Below are 24836 nucleotides of genomic sequence, written 5' to 3' on the forward strand. Positions count from 1 at the left end.
CACAGAAACGAGGACCATCCTCCCTTACCCACTATGGCTTGTCCACGTCCCCAACCTAGCCCCATTCTCTGAAGTCTCTCCACTGGCCAGGCCACCTTTGCCCATCTTTTGAATGGCAGCAATGGCTTCCTCTCTACTCTTCTCTGGCCCCACTCTATCTTCCTTTGCAGCCCTATGTGTTTCCAAAACACATACCTTCTGTGGCTCCCTGCTGCTTTCCTGCCCCAGACCACAAGGCCCTCAGGATCTGGCCCCTGTGGTCTCACCAGGCTCCCTGTCTCAGTTCTCCCTTGGGCTCCACCTTCTAGCCTCACCTACTTCCTTCAGGTCCCCCATGAGACCATGCCTGCTCACCGGAGCCTTTCCACATGCTGTTCTCTCTGTCTAGTTTCTTCTTCCTACATGTCCTCCCTTCTCATGACTAAACCCATGCCTGGGAGAGAAAACGCAAACGTGCAGCTTTCCTTTAGAAGAAAAACCAAAAAAGGAAGGCTGATGAAGGAAGAAGCTTGACAAGGTCCGTGCTCAGGGCTGTGGGTGCAGAGGACAAGGAATTGGGTGGGACTCAGCAGGGAGGGCCAGGAGGGCTGGCCCTGGAGCTTTGCAGGGGGGCAGGGCTGCCATGTCGAGAACCTAGGACTGTAGTCCTGACCCCTAGAATTCACCCAGAGCTGCCCTGACGGGCTGGCCGGACTCAGCCTCATCACTTCTCTCTCATCCTTTCCTTGGCTCTCTGTGCTTAACTCCCCCCACCCAGCTGCCTCCTCTAGAGGCCGCCTGTTGAAAACCCTAAGGACCCTGCCTGGATTAGGAAGACCTGGGACCTAATCCTGCTCTGCCTGCCTCACTGTGTACCTTGGGTAGGTAGCATCCCCTCTCTGAGCCTCAGTTTCCATATCTGCAGATTGGCAGATGACCCACTCAGAAGTCTGGTAGGCAGGGCCAAGGGAGAAGAGGGGGTGATGGCGCCAGCTGGTTTGGTCTCTTTCCGGGGCTAGTCATGTCATCCACTCTGACATGTCACTCCATGTCACTCTGGCTAGTCTGACATCCACTCTGAGGCTCCAGGCTCATCTGGAAAATGGGGACAGTCTCCCCTTTCTGTGTGAGGATGGTGCCAGACCAGGCTGGGGCTGGGATCTACAGGGCCTGGGACTCGGAGGCATCACTCATTCCTTCACGTAGCCAGAAGTCATGGAGGACTGTGGTGCCAGCCAGCGCTAGACAGGCTGCATGAAGGGTCAGCCCAAGGCTGAGGGTGGGGGCAACGAGGGCCTGAGAGGCCCCAGCCGTGGGGAGGACAGGCGCAGGGTTTCCTGGCCTTGGCTTCCACCCAGGCTGGCCTTGAGGAAAGGAAGTGGGCCCAGGCTGAGTCACTTGCTGCCCACCCTCCCTGTGACTCAGAGATGCCGCTGGCCCAGCCCCATCCCTGTGCAGCCTGGGTACCTCCAGGCTCCACCCTGAGGCTTGGCCAGACAGGACAGAGGATAGATGGCTTTGGGGGGGCAGAGCCTCTTTGGCACCCAGGAACCCTTCCCATTCGAGGGGGCCACTGCCATGGCAGGAGCCTCCCGGCTGTACTCTAGCCCTGGCTCCTAGGTCTCGTGTGATGTTTGGCTTAAGAGTGAGCTTCCTGTCAGAGCAAAGCCAGCCCCCACGCCGGTGGTCGTGGGGGTGGGCAGGAGGGAATTGGAGCTGTGCCTGATCTAGGGGCTGGCTTGTCACCAGACTCAGGACTGTCCAGCATTGAGGTGATTCCCCCCAGGTCACAGTTAAAGCCCCCCCAGCACTCCTCCCAGCAGCGTGCACGGAATGCCCTGGACTGGGAGTCAGAAAGCCTGCCTCCCTTTCTCACAGTGTGACCTGTCTGGTCTCTCCCTGCTTCACACTGTCGTTGGGCGTGAGGGCGACAGGGATACTTATGGGAAGGGCTTAGCGGGTGATCCCCATTGATGGGCCACTGTCCCTCTGGGCTCTGCCTCTTACTAGTTCTGTTGCCTCAGGCAAGTCACTTCACCTCTCCCAGCCTCAATCTCTGTACCCAGTCCCTGCTGGGAAGCCTTCTCCAGATGTCACCTTCCTTGGGAAGCTCTTCCCCACTCCCACCCCCACCTCTGCCCCGCCCCACACCAAGCTGAGTTGAGAGCTGCGCCCAAAGGCCAACCTAGCTCCCTGCCCTTCTCCAGGCAGGACCCTGAGCACATCCCACTCTCAGAACTGGTTTATCACCTCCCTTCTCCACTGGACCAGGCTCTGGGAGGACTGAGATGACTGTCCTGCTCCCCGCTGTCTCCCCAGCACCGGCACAGTGCCTGCCATGGAAGGAGTAGGCAGAAGAGACTAGTCAAGAACAGGGGTCGGACCTGGGTTCAAATCTTAGTCTGGCATGTCTAAGCTGTGTGACCCTGGGCAAGGGCCTTCCCCTCCTGTGCCTCTGTGTGGGAAGTGGAAGCAGCAGTAGAACCTAACTCTGACTAGCTCCAGGAGGGTGTGATGGGCTAAAGCATGGCAAGTGCTTAGCAATTGTGCCTGAAAACTAACAGGTCCTTAAGAAGTGCTACCCGCCTTCCCTCAGCCTCCCCTGAACATCGAGAGCCCCCAGGGCATGCTCTTGTGGTAACAGAGCAGGACGGATGCCCCAGCTCCCACCCCCTTGCCCTGCTTTGGAGGAAGCTGGGGAAGCTGGGTCTGTGCTGGGCATCCTGCCATTGTGGATTCAGAACAAAGCTGATGCCTTGTCTCAGCCCCAGCTGCCAGGGGGCCCCTCCCTCCCTCCCCAGGGGGCCTTTGGATTGTCATTCCAGGGGGCCAGGGCAAACAAGGACTCTTCTTGCTCTCTACTCTGCTCCCAAATCAGCTCTGGGATGCCAGAAACTCAACCATCACACTGTTCCTGCTCAGTTGCAAATACTTCCTGGAAATAACACAAAATACAATAGAGAACCATGGAAGGTTTTGAGCAGGCAAGGGCCATGATATTCAACAAATATTTCTTGATAATGAACCTTCTGTTTGGTCTGGATCCTGTGTAGAGGAGAAGGTGAAGAGGCTTGAGACAGGAGGCAAGGAGACCAGGGAAGAGCTATCGTTGTGGTCCAGGGGAACAGATGACAGTGGGGACAGTATCTTGAGCACGGTGCAGAGTGGCATCAGTTGTATTGATTTGGGGTAACAAATTATCCCCAAACATTATGGCTTAAAGCAACAAGTATGAATTATCTCACAGTTTCTGTGGATGAGGAACTTGGGCGTGGCTTAGTGGAATAGTTCTGGCTCAGGGTCTCTCATGAGGTTACAGTCAAGATGTCAGCCAGGGCTGCAGTCATCTGAAGGCTTGACGGGGGCTGGAAGGTCCACTTCCAAGATGGGTCATTCACATGGCTGTTGGCAGGAGGTCTCAGCTCCTTGCCATGGGGGCCTCTCCAAAGGGCTCCTTAAATGTCCTCACGACACGGTAGTTGGCTTCCACCAGAGTGAGTGATTCAAGAGAGCAAGAAGCCACAATGTCTTTTTGACCCAATTTCAAAAGTGACGCTCATTTCTCTAATGTCTTCATTTATTATTTAATTCTACTATCATCCTTTCTCTAATATCTTATTGGTTACACATGTCAGCTCTATTCAGTGTGGGCCCTCGCCCTTTGACCATACAAGGGCGTGAATACCAGCAGGAGGAGACCATTGAGGTCATCTCTGAGGCTGGCTACCAAATCAGTGAATGTCTGTTGAGTGAGTGATCCAGGACAACACAGCCTGGGGCCATGGGGAGTTAGTCTGGGAGCTTCCTGCTCCAGGTGGGATCTTGACAGCCATACTTCTGCCTCCTCCTTGACACAGCACTGTACAATCCTGGCCCACAGTAGACACTTGGCAAATGCTTCCTCAGTGAGGGCTGGAGGCTTTTTCCTCTGCTCCCGACTGCAGATAGGAGAAGGCCTGGGCTCCTTGGTCTGGTATGTGAAGTCTTGGATGCCCTGATGTCTCCAAGCCCACTCCTTGTTACCCCTCCAGCTATATGAGGCCACTCTTGCTCCCTGCGCCTGATGGAGCCTTCCAGCATCTAGGTCTCCTGCTCCCTCCTGATTGCCACAACCCTTGTGTGCCCCCTCCTTCATTCTCTAAGCACTGCCAGCATCCCAGCTGGTTAGATTCCAGCCCAGCAGCACTTGCTGCCCGGGCTGGGCATTTCTCTTTGGAGTTTAAACTTTCTTTGGTGGAGGAACCCTTGTCCATGCATCTTATGCCGGAGCCCAATATCAAACAAGCCAAAGCAGAGTTGCCCTAGAGGACCCAGGAACTCCCTCACTCCTGAGGCACTTCTGCCAAATTTCCCAGGAACCTCGTTTGAAAACCACAGATCTAGTTCAATCCTTATCATACATACAAGGAAAGTGAAATCCAAAAAGAAGGAAGAACCGAGATGATCGTCTTAGTCCATTCAGGCTGCTATAACAAAATTCCACAGACTGGGTAGCTTACAAACGATGGAAATTTATTTCTCAGTTCTGGAGGCTGAAGTCTGAGATCCGGGTGCCACGGTCTTGGGTGAGAGCCCTCTTCTGGGTTACCCACTTCGTTGTGGCCTTATGTGGCAGAAGGGGTGAGCTAGCTCTCTGGGGCCTCATTTATAAGGGCACTAATCCCATTCATGAGGGCTCCACTCTCATGACCTCGTCACCTAATTAACTCCCAAAGGCCCCATCTCCTAGTACCATCACCTTGGGCATTAGGTTTTCAACACTTAATTTTGAGGGGACACAAACATTCAGACCATAGCAATGATCTTGCACACAGAGGAAGCAGCAGGGCTAGGACTTCATCTCTTAACTCTTGGGATTCTGCGGTTTCCTGCTCCCCACTCTGCAGTGAAGAGCAGAGCCAGGGTTTGAAGTCACGGGATGTGCAGAGTCTGGCCCAGGTTTGCAGGGAGTGTCTGCCACAAGGAGGCACCGGCCAGTATTCTCCAGCTCAGTCAGAAAAAAATTTTTTTCTTCAAGGAAAAAGCATTACAAATATTTTGCAAAGGGGAAGTCTAGAAAGATTTGTGGTAAGAGGCCTTTATGTGTGTTTAAAGCTTTGTGCTTCGAAAATGTCTCTTGGTACCTCTGAAGGGTGGGGAGGATGGTGTGTCAGTCCAGGTCCCCTGAGAAGCAAACCCCAAGATGGGATTAAAAGTGCAAGGATTTTATGAGGGCAAACACTTGTGAGAGAAAACGGGAAGGGAGCTGGGAAGGCTGGGAGAGCTGTCAGACTGTGACGGAAGTCTGACTCGAGTGGAGGAGAGAGGGAAGGTGGGTGGAAGCGTTCTTGACCAGGCTGCAGTCTAAAGAAGGTTCGGCAAGGCAGTCAGAGTTCTGAGTCAAAGAGGCCAATCAGAAGAGTCCCATGTCTCCCAGGAATGGGCCTACCTTCGTATCCCTGCTATCCTCAGGAACTGGCTAGGAGGAGCCTGAGGGAAGTCTAGGCTCAGCATAAACGTGGAGATGGATTTCAGAGAGCCTGTTATGGCCCTTGGTTGATTTTGTTTTGGGTAATTAGAGGTCTGTGGGCTTCATTCTTATGGCCACTACACATGGCACAGGGACTCCCATCTTACAGAGTAGGCAGAATCCCAGAAAAATTCTAGGGTCTGCCTGAAGTCACAAAGCAGGATGAGAGCCCACACCTCTTGACCTTCATCCCAATCTCCTTCCTAGGTGACACAGGTCCTCAGTCCAGAGGGGAGGTTGATGGATTCTTAGGGCATTTGGACTTAACATCCCGGGATAGGTAGGCAGGGCTGTGTACTTCAGGGTCAAGGGCTACCTGTCCCTGGGATTTGTAATGAGATCATCTCAACAGAAGTCGTCCAGGGAAATTCCCAGGGCCACCAGCATGTCCCTATTTATCTGACAGGGTATTATGAACTTCACAGAAACTTCTCAAACCATATTTAACTGACTTTAATTCATTAGAAAGAAAGAAAGTTCTGTACTTTTGAAGCAGGAAAGTTAGAGCTTCATGAAATCAAACAGAGCCTGGAACCCCTGCTCTAAGCCCGGCTGTTGGGCTGTGAGGACATTTCATACCCCCATTAGAGGATTGCCTCAAAACTCCAACATGGCCTCCTTGTCTTTGGTCGTCTGAGTCAAGGGCCACTCTACTCTGAGTCTGAAGGAACAGAGTGAACTGTTTGGTGAAAGGACTTGGACCCTCTTAAGAGCCCTCAACTTCAACCTCCACTTAGGATGTGAAATCCTGGTTGTACCACATCCAATTCTGAATATTAAAAAAATAATTTAAAAAGGAAGATCCAAAATTATATTTTCTCAACTATGAAAAAAAATGTGTAGAAGGAAGGAAATATACCACAATACCAAAATGTTGACTTGGCTACTACTTGAAGATACTATTGTAGGTGGACCATACTTATCTTCCTTTTTCCACAAATGAGCATGTATCTTTAAAAATAAATTTCTTAGGATTCTGAGGAAGATAGAATAAGCATAGTCTTTTCTTCCCTCTGAACGCGACTAAAAACCCTGGACAGAAGGCATGAAGCAGTTACCTGAGAACTCTGAAAAAGAAATGATAACAGGTAGATTGGGAAAAGGAATCAGAACTTGAAGTAGAAACAATCTGGCAGCAAGTTTCCTGTTTTGTTTTCTGTTCCTGTATCTCCTGGCCTGGTCTCAAAGGCAGTGTGAATCCTGGAACTGTGCAGTGGACACAGAAAGAAAGAACTCCAAGAGAAGCCCTTTGTCTTTCTGGTCTGAGGATTAGGAAAGAGGCCCCCTTCAGGGCAGACAGAGTAAGGGGAAATCCTTTTTTCTCTTTTCCTCCTGTCACTTGGCAGAGCAGACCCAGTCACAGAACATATACTGCAGAGTGGGGAGATTAAAGGCCCTGATTTCCAGCTGGAGGATCAGGAAATGAGCAGTCTTGAACTGGAGAGATGGGGGAGATCATAGAGAGGAGGGAGCTTAAGAAATAGATCCCATGAAGTTGCATATGAACTGCTAGGTTCACATGCATGGATCTGACCCTAAACAGTATTCCAGTGACTCTGAGAACTAAACTACTAGGTAGACTACCCAGATTTCAGACTGGCCCCTGGGTGGCACAAGCTTAGGACACATCTGACTTATGTTGCAAAAGTTTTGAAAACTGAACTGATATTGGAACAATGGCCCTGTGAAACATTCAACTGAGTAAAGTTTAAAGATCTTATTGGCTTTATTCAACAATTCGTGAATTGGGCAGCATCCAATCTAGCAGATAGAAGGGAGCTCCAAGGAGCTGTGCAAATTGAAAGATTTACAGGCAGAGGGAGCAGGAACAAGGAAGTCATCCTAGGCAAAACAGTGGGTTGCTTATTGCCCTTTAGGGGATGGCAGGGGTCTATGAGGCAGATTACCTAACTCGCGCTGATCAGGCGATTCCGGATTGACTGGTGTAAGATTCCATTTCTGGGAGAGTCAAAACTGTAATTAAGTTAAGTCTTGGTTTGGTGGCATGGGCCTTAGCATATGTCACTCCATTTTGGGCCTGCTGTCTTGTTTTTAATAGCCCACAGGAGGCAGATAAGAACTGAAACTAAATGGGTCAACTGCCTCCTAAGACAAAAATTTAACATTTTCCATAGGATTTAACCAAGACCTAGAGTCTCATAACATAATATTCAAAATTTCCAAGATACAAGCCAAAATTACTTTACAAAGAACCAAAAAAGTCTGAACACTGAGATGCCCCAGATGTTGAAATTATCAGGAAAAGATTTTAGAAATGAAAAGATGGAAAGTCTCAGCAGAGAAATAGAAGATACAGAAAACAACCAAATAGAAATTTTAAAACAAAGAAAATATATTAATTAAAATTTAAAAATATACTAGATGGCCTTGGTAGCAGAATGGAGATGACAGAGGAAAGAGTCTGTGAACTTGAAGATAGACCAATAGGAACTATCTGTGATAGGCAGAATGGCCACCCAAGCCAAAGATGTCCATGCCCTACCCCCTGGAAATATGAATGTTACCTTACATGACAAAAGGGACTTCAGAGATATAACTGAGGTCATGGACTTTAAAATCAGAATTATCTGGATTATTGGGTGGGCTTAATCTAATCACATGAATCCTTAAAAGCAGAGAATTTTCTCAGGCTGGATTCAGAGATGCAGCAGAAGGAAAAGTCAGACATATTCAAAGCATGAGAGGGACTCAACCCTCCATTGCTGGAGGGGGCCACATGGAAAGCATTAGAAGGAGTGTTGGCAGCTTCTAGGAGAAAAGACTAGCCCCTAGCTGATAGTTTGTAAGGAAATGGAGTCCTCTGTCCTACAACAAAAGGAAGTGAATTCAGTCAACAACCTCAAATAAGCTTGGAAGCAGAATCTTTATCAGAGCCTCCAGTAAAAAACACCCTTGATTTCATCCTTATGAAACACCTTGATTTTGGCTCTGAGACCCTACGCAGAGGACTCAGTCAAGCCCAACTAGACTTCTGACCTACAGAAACTGTGAAATAATAAATAGATGTTGTTTTAAGCCATTAAGTTTGTGGTAATTTGTTATGACACCAAGAAAAAACTAATACATTATCCAATATGACCAGCAGAGAGAAGTGACAAGATATTCATTCTAAGTAGAATATGAGAAGATAAGTATGTAGCTCTAGGGCAACCTCTAAAAAACTGTACAAAATTAAAATGGAATACTTAAAAAATATTCAGTAATCCAAAAGAAGGCAGGAAAAAGGAAACGGGAATGAAAAACAGAGAGGACAAACAGAAAACAATAAAATGGTAGACCTAAATCCACATATCCATAATTTTGGTCTAAATATACCAATTAAGAGACAGATTGGATATATAAAAAAAAGACCCAACTATATGCTGTCTACAAGAAACCCACTTGCAACATAACAATATAGGTGGGTTAAAAGTAAAAAGAGGTAAAAAGAGATATCATGTAAATACTACTTAAAACAAAACTGAAGTGGCTATATTAATATCAGACAAAGTAAAGGGCAAAAAAATCAAGGTGGAAAAAACATGAAGATGGATAAAGAGACATTGCATACTGTTAAAATGGTCAATTCACCATGAAGATATAACAACCCTAAATATGTATGTACCTAACAATAAAGCTTCAAAACACATGAAATAAAAATTAATAGAATTGAAAGGAGATGTAGGCAAATCCACAATTTTAGTTGGATACTTCAACACTCCTCTCACAGTAATCAACAGAATAATTACCAGGAAATCAGGAAGAGTGTAAAAGAATTGAAACCACCACCAATCAACTGGTCCTAATTGATATTTATTAAACATTCCATCCGAAATAACCTTTTTTTCCCAAAGTGCACATGAAGCATTCACCAATATAGACCATATCCTATATCATAAAGTAAACATTAACAAATTAAAAACAAATGAAATCATACAATATTCTCTGACAATAGTTCTCTGACTACGATGGAATTAAACTAGAAACCAACAACAGGAAGATGGCTGTACAATTTCCAAATACTTAGAAATTAAACTACACACTTTTAAATAATACATGGGTAAAGGAGAACATTTCAAGGAAAATTAGAAATATTTTGAAATGAACAAAAATGAAAATGAAGTATATCAAAATTTGTGGGATGCAGATCTCAAAACAATATTCTAAGTTTCCAGTTTATGAAATTAGAAGAAAGAACAAAATAAAATCGAAGCAAGCAGAACCTTTTTATTATTAAGGAAATAATAAAGAGCAGAAACTGATGAAATAGAGAAGGAAAGAATAATAGAGAAAATAAAAAACACAAGGTAGGTAGTTCTTTAAGAAGATCTTAAAAATTGATAAACCTCTAGCCAGACTAACAAACAAATAAAGAGAGAAGACAAATGATAGGTATGAAGAATGAAAAGGTGATATTACTATAGACCCTGCAAATAATAAAGATAATAAGGGAATACTACAAACAAATCTACATGCATAAATGTGACAATTTAAATGAAATTGATCTCTTCTTCAAAAATCACAAACTACCAAAACTCACCCAAGATGAAACAGATAATTTGAATAGTCCTTTAACTATTAAAGGAATTGAATTCTTTGTTAAATCTTTCTGAAAAAGAAATCTCCAGGTCCAGATGGTTTCACTGGTAAATTCTACCAAACATTTAAAGAAGAAATAACACCAATTCACACATCTCTTCCAGGAAATAAAAGCGGAGAGAATACTTTCCAACTTTCCCTTAACCTAACAAAGGGCAGCTACAAAAACTCTGTAGCTAACATCATAGTTAATGGTAAAAGACTGAACACTTTCTTTCTAAGATCAGGAACAAGGCAAGAATGTCTATTCTCACCACTCATGTCCATCATCATCCTGGAAGTTATAGCCAGTGTAATAAAAAAAAGAAATCAAAGGCATTCAGATAGGAAAGAAAGAAATAAAACTACTTCTATTTGCAGATGACATGATTGTCTTAGTGTAGACTGCTAAGGAATCTACAAAAATGCTCTCAGAATAAGTGAATTTAGCAAGGTTGCAAGATACAAGGTCAACACAAAATCAGTTATACGTCTATATACTAACAATGAACAACTGGAAACCAAAATATAAAAATATTTTTTTTACAATGTCCTTCCTCAAATGAAATATTTAAGTATAAATATAATAAAACATATAAGATCTGTATGCTGAAAACTGCAAAGCACTGATGAAAGACATCAAAGACCTAAATCAGTGGGGAGACATACTATGTTCATGGATCAGAAGATTCAACAGAGTGAAGATGCCAATTCTCCCCCAAATTGGTCAACAGATTTAACACAATTTCAATTGAAATGCCAGCAGGTTTTTTTGTTGTTATTGATATAGACAAGTTTATTCTACAATTTATATGGAAAGGCAAAGAAACTAGAATAACCAAAACAATTTTTTTAAAAGGGAGAAAACCAGAAGACACACTATTCTATTTTAAGACTTACTCTAAAGCTACAGTAATCAAGATAGTGTGGTATTGGTGAAGAGAAACACACACATATTAAACAAAACATAAAGAGTCCAAAAATAGACCTACACAAAGTGAAAAGGCAGCTCAGTGGAGAAAGAATAGTCTCCCACAAATGGAGCTGAAACCATTAGACATCCATATGGAAAAATGTGAACCTCAAACTAAACCTCACATCTTATAAAAAAGGATCACAGAAATAAGTGAAAAATTTAAACTCTCAAACTTTAAAACATTAGAGAAAATCTTTGTGATTTAGGGTTAGGCAAAGGGTTGTTAGACATGACACCAAAACATCAATCCATAGGTGGCTGGCCTGTGGCGTAGTGGTTAAGTTCGGTGCACTCTGCTTAGGTGGCCCAGGTTCATGCGTTCAGATCCTGGGTGTGGACCTACACCAGTCATCAAGTCATGCTGTAGCAGCGACACACATACAAAATAGAGGAAGATTGGCACAGATGTTAGCTCAGGGACAAGAATCTTCTTCAAGCAAAAAGAGGAAGATTGGCAATGGACATTAGCTCACAGCCAATCTTCCTCAGCAAAAAAGCCCCCAAAACAACAATCCACAAAAGGAAAAATTGGTAAGTAGTACTTTATCAAAATTAAAAACTTTTGCTCTGCAAAAGATACTTTTTTTTAAAGATTTTTTTTTATTTTTTCCTTTTTCTCCCCAAAGCCTCCCAGTACATAGATGTGTATTCTTCGTTGTGGGTCCTTCTAGTTGTGGCATGTGGGATGCTGCCTCAGCATGGTTTGATGAGCAGTGCCATGTCCGCGCCCAGGATTCGAACCAACGAAACACCGGGCCGCCTGCAGCAGAGCGCGCGAACTTAACCACTCGGCCACGGGGCCAGCCCCTGCAAAAGATACTTTTAAGAGAATGAAAAGACAAGCTAGACTGGGAAAAAATATTTACAAATCCATATCTGACAAATGACTTGTATCCAGAACATACAAAGAATTCTCAACACTCAACAGTGAGAAAACCCAATTTAGAAATGCACAAAAGAGTTGAACAGACACTTCACCAAAGACGGTATATGGAAGGCAATTAAGCACACAAAAAGACGCTCAACATCATTAACCATTAGGGAAACGCAAATGAAAACCAAAATGACCTAATACCACGCATCTATCAGAATGGCTAAAGTAAAAAATATTGGCAATACCAGATACTGGAGAGAAACTGGATCTCATAGTGGAACACAAAATGGTATAGCCACTCTGGAAATTTGGTACTTTTTATTAAGTTAAACATAACCTTTACCATATGACTGAGCAATCCCACTCTGAAGTATATACCCTAGATAAATGAAAACTTAAGTTCACATAAAAAGCTATACATAAATGTTTATTCAAAATTGCCCCAAACTGGAAACAACCCAAATAGCCTTCAATTAATGAATGTAAAACAAACTGTGGTATATCCATACAATGGAATACTACTTAGCCATAAAAAGTGACATGTATGAATCGCAAAGATATTACACTGAAAGAAGCCAGTCTCCAGAGATTACATCCTCTTAGGATGTAATCCAGAATGTGTGTGACATTCTGGAAAAGGCAAATCTATAGGGAAGGAGAACAGATCAGTGTTTGCTAGAGACTGGGGTGGGACAAAGGTCTGAATACAAAGGAGCAGCATAAAGGAATTTTTTGGGTGATGGAATTGCTCTCTCGACTGTAGAGGTAGCCATGAAATGTGTTAAAACATACATAACTGTATATATGAACAAGTTAATTTTATGGTATGATAATTTAAAATTTTTAAAAATGGAAACAATATATATCCAAATAAACTTCTCTTTAAAAATGCTTTAAAAGAAATTTTCCATCTGGGTTTCTTCCAGAAAGGCTGCTTTGTGAGGGCTCTGCTACACCAGCCCTGGTGCTTGTGGGTCTGTTTATTCATCTGTAACACGAGAGGATCAGTCTAGAACAGTGACTTTCCTCTTCCCCTGACCCTAAAATTGCACCCCTGCGCACGCCTTTGTGGGAGTGTGGGAGAGGTGGCTTTGGAGGGAAAGGACAGTTGGCCTCCACCTCTACTCCGCTCTGGACCCACTGAGTAGTTGTGCTTTTCTCTCAGCTATGGTTTGTCTGAAAACCTCTGGATTAGAATAGCTGGACTTGAGCCAGATCCTCAGGCCCCTTGGGGATCTGAACAATCCTGATTTCAGGGCCTACATAGGGCTCACTTACTTGTCTCTTTGGCATGTGCCCCTGTGGACCCCAGTGGGTCAGCCGGACCAGGACACTGGCTCTAATGGTCAGTGATCTAAACAAGGCCTTTTGAGGGGAAGCTGGAAGTGTGCTCCTTGCTTTAGGACCCCCAGGTTGCACACTGATTACACAAAATGGGAAGTCTGATTTTAAAGGCTTCAAAGTCTAGGCCTCCTCTAAGGCGGGGTCTGAAAGGACTCGAACCATTTTCTTTTTTTTTCCACACTGGATGACTTTTTGGAAGGGCACTTTGTAAACAGGAAAGGGCTGTGCACCAATGGGGGAAATGATGCTATGAGAACAACTGTGCTGACCTGGACCAGCAGGGCCGGAGCATCAGTCATGGCGAGAGCTGCTGGTTACACTAAGCGCCTACCACATGCCAGGCACTGCGCTAAGGAATCGGTGAATCTTCTCCACAACCTTGTGAGAAACGGCTGTCATTGCTTGGACAGATGAGGAAACCGAGGCTCCAAGGCACTCCGGATCACATGGGGAGGAAGTGACAAGGCTAGGATCCGGTCCGCAGCTCGAGCCTTCTGAGTGAAGGCCTGTGAGAGGAATCCTTGAGGCCTAATGTCAGGCCCACTCTCCACACGTGGCCCAGAGAAGGAGACTAATGCTACATTTCATCAAAGACTGGTAGGCGGTCACCAAGGGCACTTTGAGGCCATGTATAACAGCACTCAAAAAAATTTAAGAGTTTTTATACAGTTGAATGCTTTCTTTGAAAACTATCTTATGAGTAAGTCCAATCTAGAAAACCAGAGTTGGGCTCCCATGGTTGAAGGTGGAAGCAGGGTTGGCCTGGGGCCCCCAGAGCACCGCTTGAAGGCCACTTATCCAGTAGGTTGGCATTTACTGTGAGCAGCACAGGAGGTGTCATGATGCTTAAGGTTCTAGTTCTGGGTTCAAAAAGAATGAAGTGGGACTGTGGCAGACCCCTTCCTGGGTTAGTCGGTCTCAGGGATGGCTGCAGGGTCCCAGGCTTGCCATAACACATTGGGCGTTGGTCTATTTGACTTGGGCACCATCAGCCTCACCCTCCCCTCTGGCCAGGAGTCACTCACAGGGTAGGAAACTCACCTTCATCATTTTACATTTAGTAAGTCTCATCTTTAAAGATATGGATTACGAGGTTAAGGCGGCAGCACCCTTCCTTTTTCCTTGCCCTTATAAAAGGCATCATCTGGATTTTTCTTTATCAACAAAAGTAGAATGTTCAAGTTCAGATGTTAGTGTTGGATCAATGACAGATCTGTACCTCTGGCCCTGGTGCAGGTGCTGGTGAGATGGCTCACAGTGGAATCATCAAACGGACATCCTTCTCATAGATGTCAGGGATCACTCCCATAGGGGAGTTGACCATGTGCACGGTGTTCTTGCCAAACAGCTGGAACTCATAGTGGATGAGCTGCTCCCAAAAGCCATTGTTGGGCCGGATAATGGGCCGGCACGACTTGGTCCACGTGTGGGCGTCCAGCAGGGACATGGCGTGATACTTCATGAGGTAGGCGAGGCAGAGAGCGGCTGAGCGGCTCACGCCGGCAGCACAGTGCAGCAGCGTGCGGCCCTGCTTCACCTCCACACTGTGGATGTGGTCAGCGATGGGGTCAAAGAAGTCAAAGAGACGCGAGACAGGCGTGTCGGCCACAGGCACCTGCACATACTGGATGTCTTCGTATACAGTGTTCATCACCTCCACTGAGACGTTGATAACCGTGGTGATGTGGTTGCTGGAGAGCATGAGCTTGTTGTTGGCAGCCACCCCATTGCTGATATATAGGCTGCTGGTGATCTGTGAGAGGCCACTGATTGAGGGCTGCCGGAACTGAACCGGGAAGGTACACGGGGGTGCTGTCATCAGGCCGGTGGGTCAGCGGCCAGTGAGGCATAAAGGCTGCATTTTACTGCCAGGCTATGTCGTGGAAAACTGCAAGAAGGGAGAGGATGTTTAGAGGGCAGGAGCCCAGCTGGGCCAGCAGGCCAACCCCAGGGGATTTCTGGGAAACGGATGGATTGGCCTATAGCAGAATTCCCCAAAGTGGTCCTCTGACCATCTGAGAAGGATTCCCCAGGGAACTTATCAAAAATGTAGATCCCCAGGCTCCTCCCCAAACCCACAGAGCAGGCTCTCGGAGTGAGGAGCATGAATCTGCATTTTCAGCATGCTTCTCAGGAGATCTGACATGTGTTGCCCTACAGGACAAAGGCTGTGCCCCCAAGCCTGGCACTCAAGGCCTCCCTTGAGCAACCCCACATTTCAAGTTGGGCAGGCTGACTTGTGTCCCTAAGCTGTGCCCTGGCCTGACTCTCCATCTAGGCTCACACAGCTGTCCTCTCCCTTTTCTTCAAAATTCTCTCCTTCCTTCCAGCCCCTCTAATGGGAACCACTTGTATCGTCTCCCTCCTCAGTCTTCTGATTTTATGCTCAAATCATGAGATTCTGAATCAGTGACATGGAACCAGAGCCCACTGTGCTGGGCGTCACTGGAGGTATAAGAGAGAGGAGGGTCTCAGCTTCTCCCCTCCAAGAACCATCTTTTTTGAAGAGACAGGATGTGCCCATGTGAAACTGACATCAAGTTACAGAGTACTACATTGTTAACCATACTTCTGCACCTTGCCCCCAAGGAGGGCCTGGCAAAGACGGTGGCTGAAAGCTTCCTGGAGGCCAGCTTCCTGGGGGCACCACAGCAGCCCCCAAGAGGAAGTGCAGAGAGGCCTCAGGTAGACAAGCCATCCCAGCATAATGCTGTGTGCAGCAGGGCTGTCGCAGGCACCCCAGAGAGGGGCAGACTCCTGCCTTCTCCTAAGAAATCCCAGGCCCCTCACTCTCTCAGTCTTGAGTACAGCTGAAAAAAATAGCACATCTTCATGTCTTTCAGTGAAATAGGAGTATTCAGTTTTACAGCAAACCTCTCAAGGCCAAATGGCAGTCTTCACCCAGCACAGAAAAATGAGAAGCCGAAGTTCTGTTCCCCTGATTAATACATTTCAGCAGCTGCTCCTTGTCAGGATAAGATGGAGCCCCTTAGCTCGGCTGTCAAGGCCATTTGTGGCCTGGCTCCAACCCCTCTCTCCTGCTTCCTATTAGCCTTTCCCACATCCTGAAGGGCCTCAGCTAGGCTGAGCCACTTGCAGCTCCATGTGGACATCCACCTCTCTGGCCAGGGGCCTTTGCCTTTGCTGCTGTCTCAGCCCAGAACCCCCTTTCCTTACAAGCCTGTCAGATCCTGATCTGTTCCATTCAGCAGAGGATTGCTGAGCCTTGGGATCTTAGCCAAGGGTCACTTTCTGAGGGAAACCACCTGGGACCACAGCCCTCCTCACATTTGCTTAAGTCCCTGCTCCAGGCGGTCCCCATGTGCTCTCCTTCCTAACACTTCCTGAAGATGTGGTTTTGCCTTGATCTGTCTGTGAGTTCTATGGGGATACCACTGTGCCTATCTTCACTCCCACTGTATCACTGGTGCCAAGCTCAGTGTCCCCACAAGGTCGTGCTTGATAAATATTTGTTGAACGAAGAAATGACTCCAACAACCATGACTCTGCCTTCTGAGAGGTTCTCTGGAAAGGATGAGTTCTCTGGCTATGTTTCTCTAGAATTTTGGGGAGGGGCTGGGTGGAGGTGCAGGTGGTTCCTAGGCTGCTGGAGAGGAAGGCCAAAGGCTGCATAGGCAGATCCTACCTGCTAGTGCCCTGGAGTCAAATGTATCAGGCTCACCCCAGGAAGGGCCACGGGGGCTGGTTTGTTCTAAGGGTCATGTGAGGGCAGTGAAAAAGCCCCCCAAAACCCAGGTGGAGGCCTAAATGCTAAGGGATGTTCTGGATCCTCATCATCCAAAAACCCAGAGAGAACTGGATTGAGGGCCCCCAAAACTAGTGTCCAGTGGGCAACAGGAATAGGGGAGACCACTGTTCATTACAGCGACAAGAAGTTTGCAGAGGAGACACTGCTTTTTAAGATGAGGGTAGTGATGGGAGGAGAGTCATCTTCATGCTAGGCAAGAAATATGTATCAGGCACTGTTTTCGGTGCTGAGGATACCGAGACATACAGGACAGCCACGGCCCCCTTCTTCACAGAGCTCAAAGGGAGAGGGACATCAAATAGGCAATTACAGGCACAACAGAGTGGGAAAATAGGGATAACAATGCCTACCTTATAAGGATCTTCGGAGGACTAAATGAGGTAATGCAGGTAAAGTGTTTAATACAGGGCCTGGCACATAGTGAGCCCTCTGTAAATGGTAACTATTCTTGCTGTTGTTAGGAAAGTTAAAACGCAGGGCAGCATGGAAGTGAAGAATAAAGGGATTTATTTCAGGCTCTGGGCCAGAGAGTGATCGCCTGAAGAAATGACACAAACAAGAACGTTCAGCACGAGGGGGAGCATGGTGGAGAAACAGTGACTCTGTTCACCATTTTATAGCCTACAAAGCCTTTGGCTTCCCTTTTGGTTCCATCTCCAAAGCAACATAACAGGCCGGTGTCTGGAGTTAATATTTCCATTTTACACGTGGGGAAAATGAGGCAGAGAGGGGAAAAGGACCTGTCTAGGGTCACAAAGCAAGGTCCGAAGGCCGGACTTTCTTCTCTCATTCTGTGTGGGAAAACGTCGGCAAACACCGCAGGGCGTTTGTTAATACTGGGTTATAAATGTGGAACAAGGTTCACGGGTTGCCCGGAGCGGGGCGCCGCTTCCTGGGGTGAGCCAGGTAGGTTTCCTGGGGAGTTGGTGTTGGAATAGGCTTCTTCGCCTGCTCGGTGTCAAGACTCCGACGGTCTTACCTGTCTCCCGCGGGCAGGAGGGCAGGTTCGTTCAGGAAGCAGTCGCACTCGAAACCTTGGTCGAGGGTCTCGGGGAGAGAGAAGATGAGTCACGACACGGAAGCCACAATCTCTGCCGGCCCGGCGCTCTGGTTTCCATAGCAACGGTCCCCCGTAGCGGGGGGAGGGAGGGGGAATCGACTGCGCCGGGTCTTTGGAGAAACCCCGGCTTCGTCTCCCCGCCCCGGAGCTGCCCCGCCTGGACTCACCTGGTTACCTGCCCCGCGATCAGGCGGGCACCACGGCAGCCCTAAAGGAGAAGTAGGGTCAGCTCAGCGCTCTGCAGCCCACTCCATTTCGCCCAGCCCGTCTCCACGGCAACGCGCCGTTTCGCCCCACGGCGGCCGCCGAGGGACAATCCTATCGCGTCCGCAGCTTCTCGGCTCTGCGAACCCGTCCCGCCCCCTGGGTCCCGCCTCCTTCTCGCGTCTCCCGGGCAACGGGCGGTTCTCAGCGCACCGCGCCTGCGCAGGACCTCACTCCACTTCGGCGCCCGCCCGCCGAGCATGGCCTCCAAGCTGCCTGCGGTTCCGGAGTCGTTGTCGAGCGCGGAAGACCTGACTACTCAGCAGGCCAGGCCCTCGGTCACATGGAACCTGGGCTTGTCCACGGCTTCTGCGGACGCCGCCCAGGCCTCCACCAGCTCCGGTACCAACCCGGCCTCGGCCTTCTTCCGGCGCAGTAGGGTCGCCAACCGCCCCGAAGTGAACGTAGGGGCCCGGCCTCAGATCTGCTTCCTGCGGCCGCGGACCACGCAGCCGCTGGTGTTCTTCAGGTGGGGCCCGCGTGCCCAGAGGGGTTGTCAGACCCCGGCGCCCCTGGGGGAGCCCGAACTCTCTCTGACCCCCGCCCCTGGGACCCCGGCCTTGGCTCCCCGGAAGCCTCGTGCTCCTCAGAGCCCGGCCCTCTCTTAGACCCTGGGAGAGTCTGGATTTCTTGCAGATCCGGCCCCAGCTCCTTCCCAGGCCAGCTCTTCCGCACCGCCGGGAACCCGGGAGCCCGAACGCCCCCAGCCCGGACCCCCGGGAGAAGCCGAAAATCCCACCTCCGACCCACACATCCAAATGGCCCGGCCCTACAGGCTCCCAGGCTTGACATCGTGTAACCCGAGGGTCCCCAGCGACCTTTGGGCCGAGCCTTGAGCTTCCTTAGAGCGTGGCGAGGCCCAGGTCCCCTCAAGCCTGACACCCCTCTCCTCAACCTGTACGTGCCCCAGTGGCTCTGGGAAAGCCCCCAGTTCCCTCAGCCCGGCCCCAAACCCCACAGACCCTCATTTCCCCTCCCACTTCCATTTCACAACCCCCTGACAGCATCCTCCAGGCTGCCACAGAAAGCAATTTGGTTCAAAATGGTTATTACTTGAAAGGGAATATTTCCAGTCACTGCCTTTCTTTTTTCCTTCCCAGGAAGTATTGGTAAATTTGGTGCAGCACTGAGTGAGTGAAGAGTGTTTTATGTGACTTTAAATATTTTAGGCTTTTTTTTTTTTTTTAAACAGGATTTAGGGGACTTGTACATGAGCATCTTGATCTCTAATCCAGTCTTTTCCACCACCTCATACCTTTGCTGTCAGAAAAATATAAATGGGAGATTGGGGATGTTTGTTTGTTTCTACCAGTTTGTAAATGTAAAAACATTCATAAAACCTTAGTTCTAAATTGGCTGAAAATGAAATAGAAAAAATGTTTTTAATCCTTCAGAATGTTTTATCCTTTAAAAATTGTCTTTTTTTTAGTAGACATTTATTATAGAAAAATCAAACAAGACAGACAAGCAAAGTGAATGGCCAGAGAGAATCACTGTTAACATTTTGGTGTATATTGTTCCAGATCCATTCATATATATGTACTACAATATGCTTACACATTTGGGGGGAGGAATATGTCACAAAAATGTTTACTATTTTGTAACCTGCTTTTTTTCCCCACCTAACACTCTGTGGATATCTGTTTTAGTCATAACTTCATAGTATTTTATTGTATGATCTAACCACAATTTTTTCAGTTCCTTCCCTATTATATATTTATATAGTTTCCAAATTTTAGAAAGAAGATATGAGCAATTATTTTTAAGTGGGCAAAAACATTTAAAGGTACATAGTTGCAAAACCGCTTCATGATGTAACTAAATTATCAAAAAGTGAAAACTCAGTGCCTTGTATTATCCTTTTTTTTTTTTTTTGAGGAAAACTAGCCCTGAGCTAACATCTGCCAGTCCTCCTCTTTTTGCTGAGGAAGACTGGCCCTGAGCCAACATCACTGCCCACCTTCCTCGATTTTATATGTGGGACGCCTACCGGTGCCATGTCTCCACCCAGGATTCGAACTGGCAAACCCTGGGCTGCCAAAGTGGAACATGCACACTTAACCGCAGCACCACCAGGCCGGCCCATATTATTCATTTTTGACCAGTTCCTTATTTTGACCAAATTGTTCTCTCTGGTTTCACCTGGAGCGCCTGGCTCCAATCCACCCCGCCCCACCCTACTCCACTCCATCTTCTACCTCTCACCCCCCAGTCTCCTCAAATCTTTGTCTACCCCAGACTTTCCTCACTTTTTTAGACTTTTTCCAAACCCTTTTCCCTTAGAATTCCCCTGTTAATTAACCAACCTAACCTCTGTTCAAACTCTTTATTCATTTTTTTCCCTGTTTCCTCTGACCACCTCTCCTCCCCGCTTCAGATGCCCCTTAGTCCTAGGCTCTGAAGCAGGTGCCTCCCACCTCAACCTCATTTTCTCCTTAAGACGAGGAGAGTTCTCAGGCCCTGTTGACACTTCTCTTTTGAATTGCTCTGGGCCTTTCTACATCCTTTTCAGGATGGCTTTTCCTCTCAGTATCCAAAACCCACCCCTTGAGTGCACGTTTTCCACAAGAAGAAACCTGGGTCTACTCCCTTACTCTTCTGATAATTATGACAGAGCTGTGCCTCTCCTGAGAAATCTGGGGAATCCTCAACTACTACCCCAGGACCCCATCAGATCAGGCCCAGGCCTAGCCCTGGCCTCAGCCATCTCAACCTGTACCACCTTCCCCTCCTCTCTCCAGCTTAATGAATTCCAGTGAAGCAGCAATGAGAAATTTTCTACCCAAGAGCCACTTATCTCGGGTGATTACTCGTGACAACCTCTGTGCACAACGAATCTATGAGATGGAGGTAAAGTTAAAGCTTTTGCATTAGAGCGTGTTAGTGGCTTGACCCATGTTCATTTCACTCTCCCCAATACCCGGGGGTAGATCACAGATCTTAGAGGTGATAGGGAGCCATCAAGGTGCTCTATGCAAGCCCCATTTTACAGAGGAGGCAAATGAAACTTGGGGTTAGTTATTTTTCCAAGGTGTCACAGTTGTCCTTGGGCCGAGTCTCTTGGCTCTTGTGGCACTTTTTTTTCTCAAAGCACATTACCTTTCTATTTAGGGAATCTGTGAGTGGATTCCTATTATCTCCCATAAAAAGAAGTCTTGCGTCCTAGATCTTGAAGTGGCACCAACACAACTTGATTAGTTTTTTCCTTCGAGGATTATCCTGCGTTTTCAATATGAGAACTGAGGTTCTTCTGCCTTTTGCTTATGGACAAGTAGGGTTTGACCTGCTTACCCAAAAGCCCTCAGAAAAAGGGTGGGGAAACCACAGTGCCAACACCCCATAGACTCTGCTTGATTAATTCATTGAAGGTATGTTTAGGGCCTGCTAGGCACTGTTTTGGTCATGAGGAAGAGACTAATGAATATGAAGGACTCTGAGGACATGCTTGTTTCTTCAAGCAGAGCAGGCAGCCCAGAGTTGAGCTGTTGCCCACTTCTTGACTCTGTTGAGCTTCCCTTCATGTTCCAGAGCCAAACCTGGATGGGTGCATGGGATTCTGACATCAAAAAGAGGGAGGCTTAAGAGATGGTGCCAGATCTTGAGCACCAGAGAGACCAAAAGAAGAGTCGAGGCCTGGGTGTTTCCCTCTGCTAAACTTCCTTTGGTGGAGTGGAATGGAAATTGGGTAGACTTGGAGATGGGCAGGCCAACTTCACGTGACCTTGGGGAATCACATTTCCTCTGGGACTCTTCTCATTTGCAAAATAGGATCTATTAGGATCCTCTCAGTTGCAGGTGACACGAACTGAACTTGAGCTAGTTCAAGCAAAATAGATAATGAGAAGTTTACATAATCAAGGATAGATGGGCCAGGGTCACCAATACTTGGGATAGGAGAAACCAGGGGCTCCAATGCCATTGGATGTGTCCTCCACTCTCCTCTTCATCTCCTTTTCTGCTTCTTTCTGTATGTTGGCATCATCATCAGGCTGGCTGTCCCTGGGGTCCGTGGCCACAGGAATCCCTGGCCGGTAGCCCAGGAAGGAAATGCAGTGCTTCCACTGTTGCTCAAGTTAGGCAAATCCCGGAGAAGGACTCCATTTGGCCCCAGTTGGGTTATGGGCCCATCCATGCCCCAATCATTGTGGCCAGATGGTATGGGCTATTCTGACTGGCCCAGGATGGGTTGGGGGCCAACCCCTGTAACCAGTAGGTAGAGGATGTACCTCTGGCAAGTGGAGTGAGGATCTTTGAAATCCTGTAACTGGAAACTCTCTTGAGTTGGCTTTATATGTGCCAGAAGTTCTCCTGTTAAAGCTGTATTGAGCCATATGTGTTTTAGGTACTCGGCGTCCACTATGTATTATTATCTCATTTAATAGTTTAGAAAACTGAGGCTCAGAGAGATGGACTAACTTCACTAAGGTCACACAGTATGTCATTGCATGTTGCAGAGTTGCAGGCTCAGGTCTGACTGACCATGGTGCAGGACATTCTCTCTTAAGGACAGGGGCTATCTTTGTGTTTGTAGATGCAGTGACTTGCTGAGGGCTCAGCTTGTAGGAACTCAGTGGATTTGAGAGGCCTGAGTGGCAGTTTGGCAGTGTTTTTGTTTCCCGCCAAAAGTGCTCACATTAGGGCAAGAGGCAGCTTCAGTTAGCCATTCATTTCTCAGGGCCTCAACAAGGACAGCCAAGGTCTAGTGTCTTGGGAATCCTCTGAGCAATTCTCTGAAAACAGTGGGTGATGGCTGGTATTCCTTCATCTCTGGCTGCGGATCTCAACTGGGGATGGTTTTGCCCCTCAGGGGACCTTGGCAATGTCTGAAGACATTTTTGGTAGCACAAATGAGAGTGGGGTGGTACCACTACCATTGAGTAGCTAGAGGCCAGGGATGCTGCTAAATATCCTACAATGCACAGGACAGTCCGCCACCACAAAGAATTACCTGGCCCCAAAGCTCAATAGTGCCAAGGTTGAGAGATCCTAGTCCATAGTAAAAGTGAAATCACTCTCTGCCTTGCTTAGAAATATTTGTGTGTGTGTCCCAAATATTTGGGAAATACCTTCACGACTATGTTGTAGTCTCCGTGAAGACCTGTGGTTGATTTTTCTCAGTATCCTCTCCATAGCTAGCTCATTGGAATAAATAACTGGACGAGTAAGACAAAGGATATGCCTTCCCAGAGCTTACAGTCTTATTGGGGACAGGACAGAAATGATATAACAGAAGAAATAAGTAGAGTTCAGTGTCATGTAAGGCATGTCACCAACAATATGTAGGAAGCACCAAATGAGCAGTGCACTGTTAGGAGTTAAGGAAGCTGGGAGGAACGAGATGCAGCCTTTCTCCACCCACCCCTCCCCTCCTCTTTCTAACTAGTCTTCGCATAGAGATGTTGAGGTCAATAGCACATTCCTGTCTGAAGATACCAGAGGATTATCTAGCTCAATGCCCACATTTTACAAATAGGAAAATGGAGGCTCCCTGTGAGTCACATTGTTTATGGAATATTGGGTCCAGCTGGCACATTTTCCATCCCCATAGCAGCAGCACAGATAACCTCTCTTGCTGTGAAGTAGCTTCTTTATCATAACTTCACCTCTGTTTTTTGTAAGATAAGAGCTTCAGACAAGACCAAGAAAAAGATGAGCCACTTGTATGACCACCTGAAAAAAAAGTTCATGACGGACCAGCTCAGAAAGCTGGGGCGCTGGAGACGGGAATCCATGAATGTCCAGCAGTACCTGGATAGCATCCGATTGCATCCGTTCCAGTTGAAATTCCATCCTGAAGAGAAAATCCGGCCACCCTAGTCAAGGCAGAATCATCTTCCCCAGAGCCATGACGACACTAGGCTGATGGGAGAAAAAGAGCTAGAAACTAGCTAGCCTACACTGTCATAGAACAACAATAAACCCAGACCAGTGGACAGTGGAGCACAAAAACCCTCAGCAATTGTGCTGTTCCTTGCCCCGCCCCATCCCCTCTGTTCTGGTGAAGGAGTCCTGGTAGTCCTGTAGCTGCCCAAGGGGAAGAGGCCCAATCAAGCTGGCTTACACGGTTAAGGCAAAGATCGACTGTTGGTATCCACATGCCTGAGGTGAAGTGCCAGGCCAGGTGTGCTGGGACATCGGTACCTTAGATGAGAAGGGCCACTGCTTAGCATTCCAGTGGTAAGGAGGTCAAGGGGTGGGGCATCAGACAGACCTGAGTTAAGTGCTATTTCTGCCATCTATCTGCTATGTGACTTTGTAACCTCTGAGCCTTTGTTTCCTTATCTGAAAGGGATAGTAGTGAGGGAACCTGCCTGCAAGAACTGGTGTGAGGATGTGGAGTACTTGGCCCAGGGCCCATCATTTCCAATGGCTCTCATCATGATGGCTCCAGTTGGCTTCCAGCCTTGCCAGTCCTCACTCTCTGGCTTGCCTGCTGTCCCAACTACACCCTGACTTCACATTGTGCTTTTACTCACGCAGGCC

General features: G+C 47.4%; 3 protein-coding genes across 7 annotated transcripts in view; 2 read left to right on the forward strand and 1 right to left on the reverse strand.

The window, feature by feature from the left end:
* Positions 1-73: 73 nt before the first annotated feature.
* Positions 74-18428, reverse strand: DUSP18 (dual specificity phosphatase 18). Of its 4 annotated transcripts, XR_011505444.1 has the most exons (4): positions 18257-18390; positions 18009-18076; positions 13530-15148; positions 74-11861 (listed from the first exon to the last, which is right to left on the reverse strand). XR_011505444.1 is itself a non-coding variant. In XM_014834647.3 (3 exons), the coding sequence occupies exon 3, from the start codon at positions 15077-15079 to the stop codon at positions 14513-14515; it is 567 nt and encodes a 188-aa protein (XP_014690133.1). In that variant the 5' UTR covers positions 15080-15148; positions 18009-18076; positions 18257-18391; the 3' UTR covers positions 74-14512. The 4 variants fall into 4 exon arrangements, 2 of the variants coding, with proteins under 2 accessions (XP_014690133.1, XP_070372503.1); XR_011505443.1 differs by having other exon boundaries at positions 18009-18374; XM_014834647.3 differs by having other exon boundaries at positions 74-15148; positions 18257-18391.
* A 75-nt stretch (positions 18429-18503) lies between these two features.
* On the forward strand, positions 18504-24691 carry C8H5orf52 (chromosome 8 C5orf52 homolog). The gene is made up of 3 exons (XM_014834633.3): positions 18504-18822; positions 21095-21203; positions 23973-24691. Exons 1-3 carry the CDS (start codon positions 18554-18556, stop codon positions 24168-24170), a joined length of 576 nt encoding a protein of 191 aa, XP_014690119.3. The 5' UTR covers positions 18504-18553; the 3' UTR covers positions 24171-24691.
* The window catches only part of OSBP2 (oxysterol binding protein 2), a 183734-nt gene continuing 177596 nt past the window's right edge, over positions 18699-24836 (forward strand). The window contains exon 1 of one of the 2 annotated variants that reach the window (XM_070516393.1): positions 18699-18822. The gene's annotated coding sequence lies outside the window, so the exon portion shown is untranslated. Of the gene's footprint in view, positions 18823-24395; positions 24531-24836 lie in introns of those variants that run through there. The other variant, XM_070516391.1, reaches the window with a different exon arrangement.

Source organism: Equus asinus, chromosome 8 (assembly GCF_041296235.1).
Source record: "Equus asinus isolate D_3611 breed Donkey chromosome 8, EquAss-T2T_v2, whole genome shotgun sequence".
Lineage (NCBI taxonomy): Eukaryota > Metazoa > Chordata > Mammalia > Perissodactyla > Equidae > Equus > Equus asinus.

Excerpts from the sequence above, each read along its gene's own strand:
- C8H5orf52 (XM_014834633.3), top strand. The coding sequence starts at position 18,554 with ATGGCCTCCAAGCTGCCTGCGGTTCCGGAGTCGTTGTCGAGCGCGGAA. Across the intron at positions 18,823-21,094 it reads CAGCCGCTGGTGTTCTTCAG|CTTAATGAATTCCAGTGAAG; the intron begins GTGGGGCCCGCG and ends TCCTCTCTCCAG. Across the intron at positions 21,204-23,972 it reads AACGAATCTATGAGATGGAG|ATAAGAGCTTCAGACAAGAC; the intron begins GTAAAGTTAAAG and ends GTTTTTTGTAAG.
- DUSP18 (XM_070516402.1), bottom strand. The coding sequence starts at position 15,079 with ATGACAGCACCCCCGTGTACCTTCCCGGTTCAGTTCCGGCAGCCCTCA.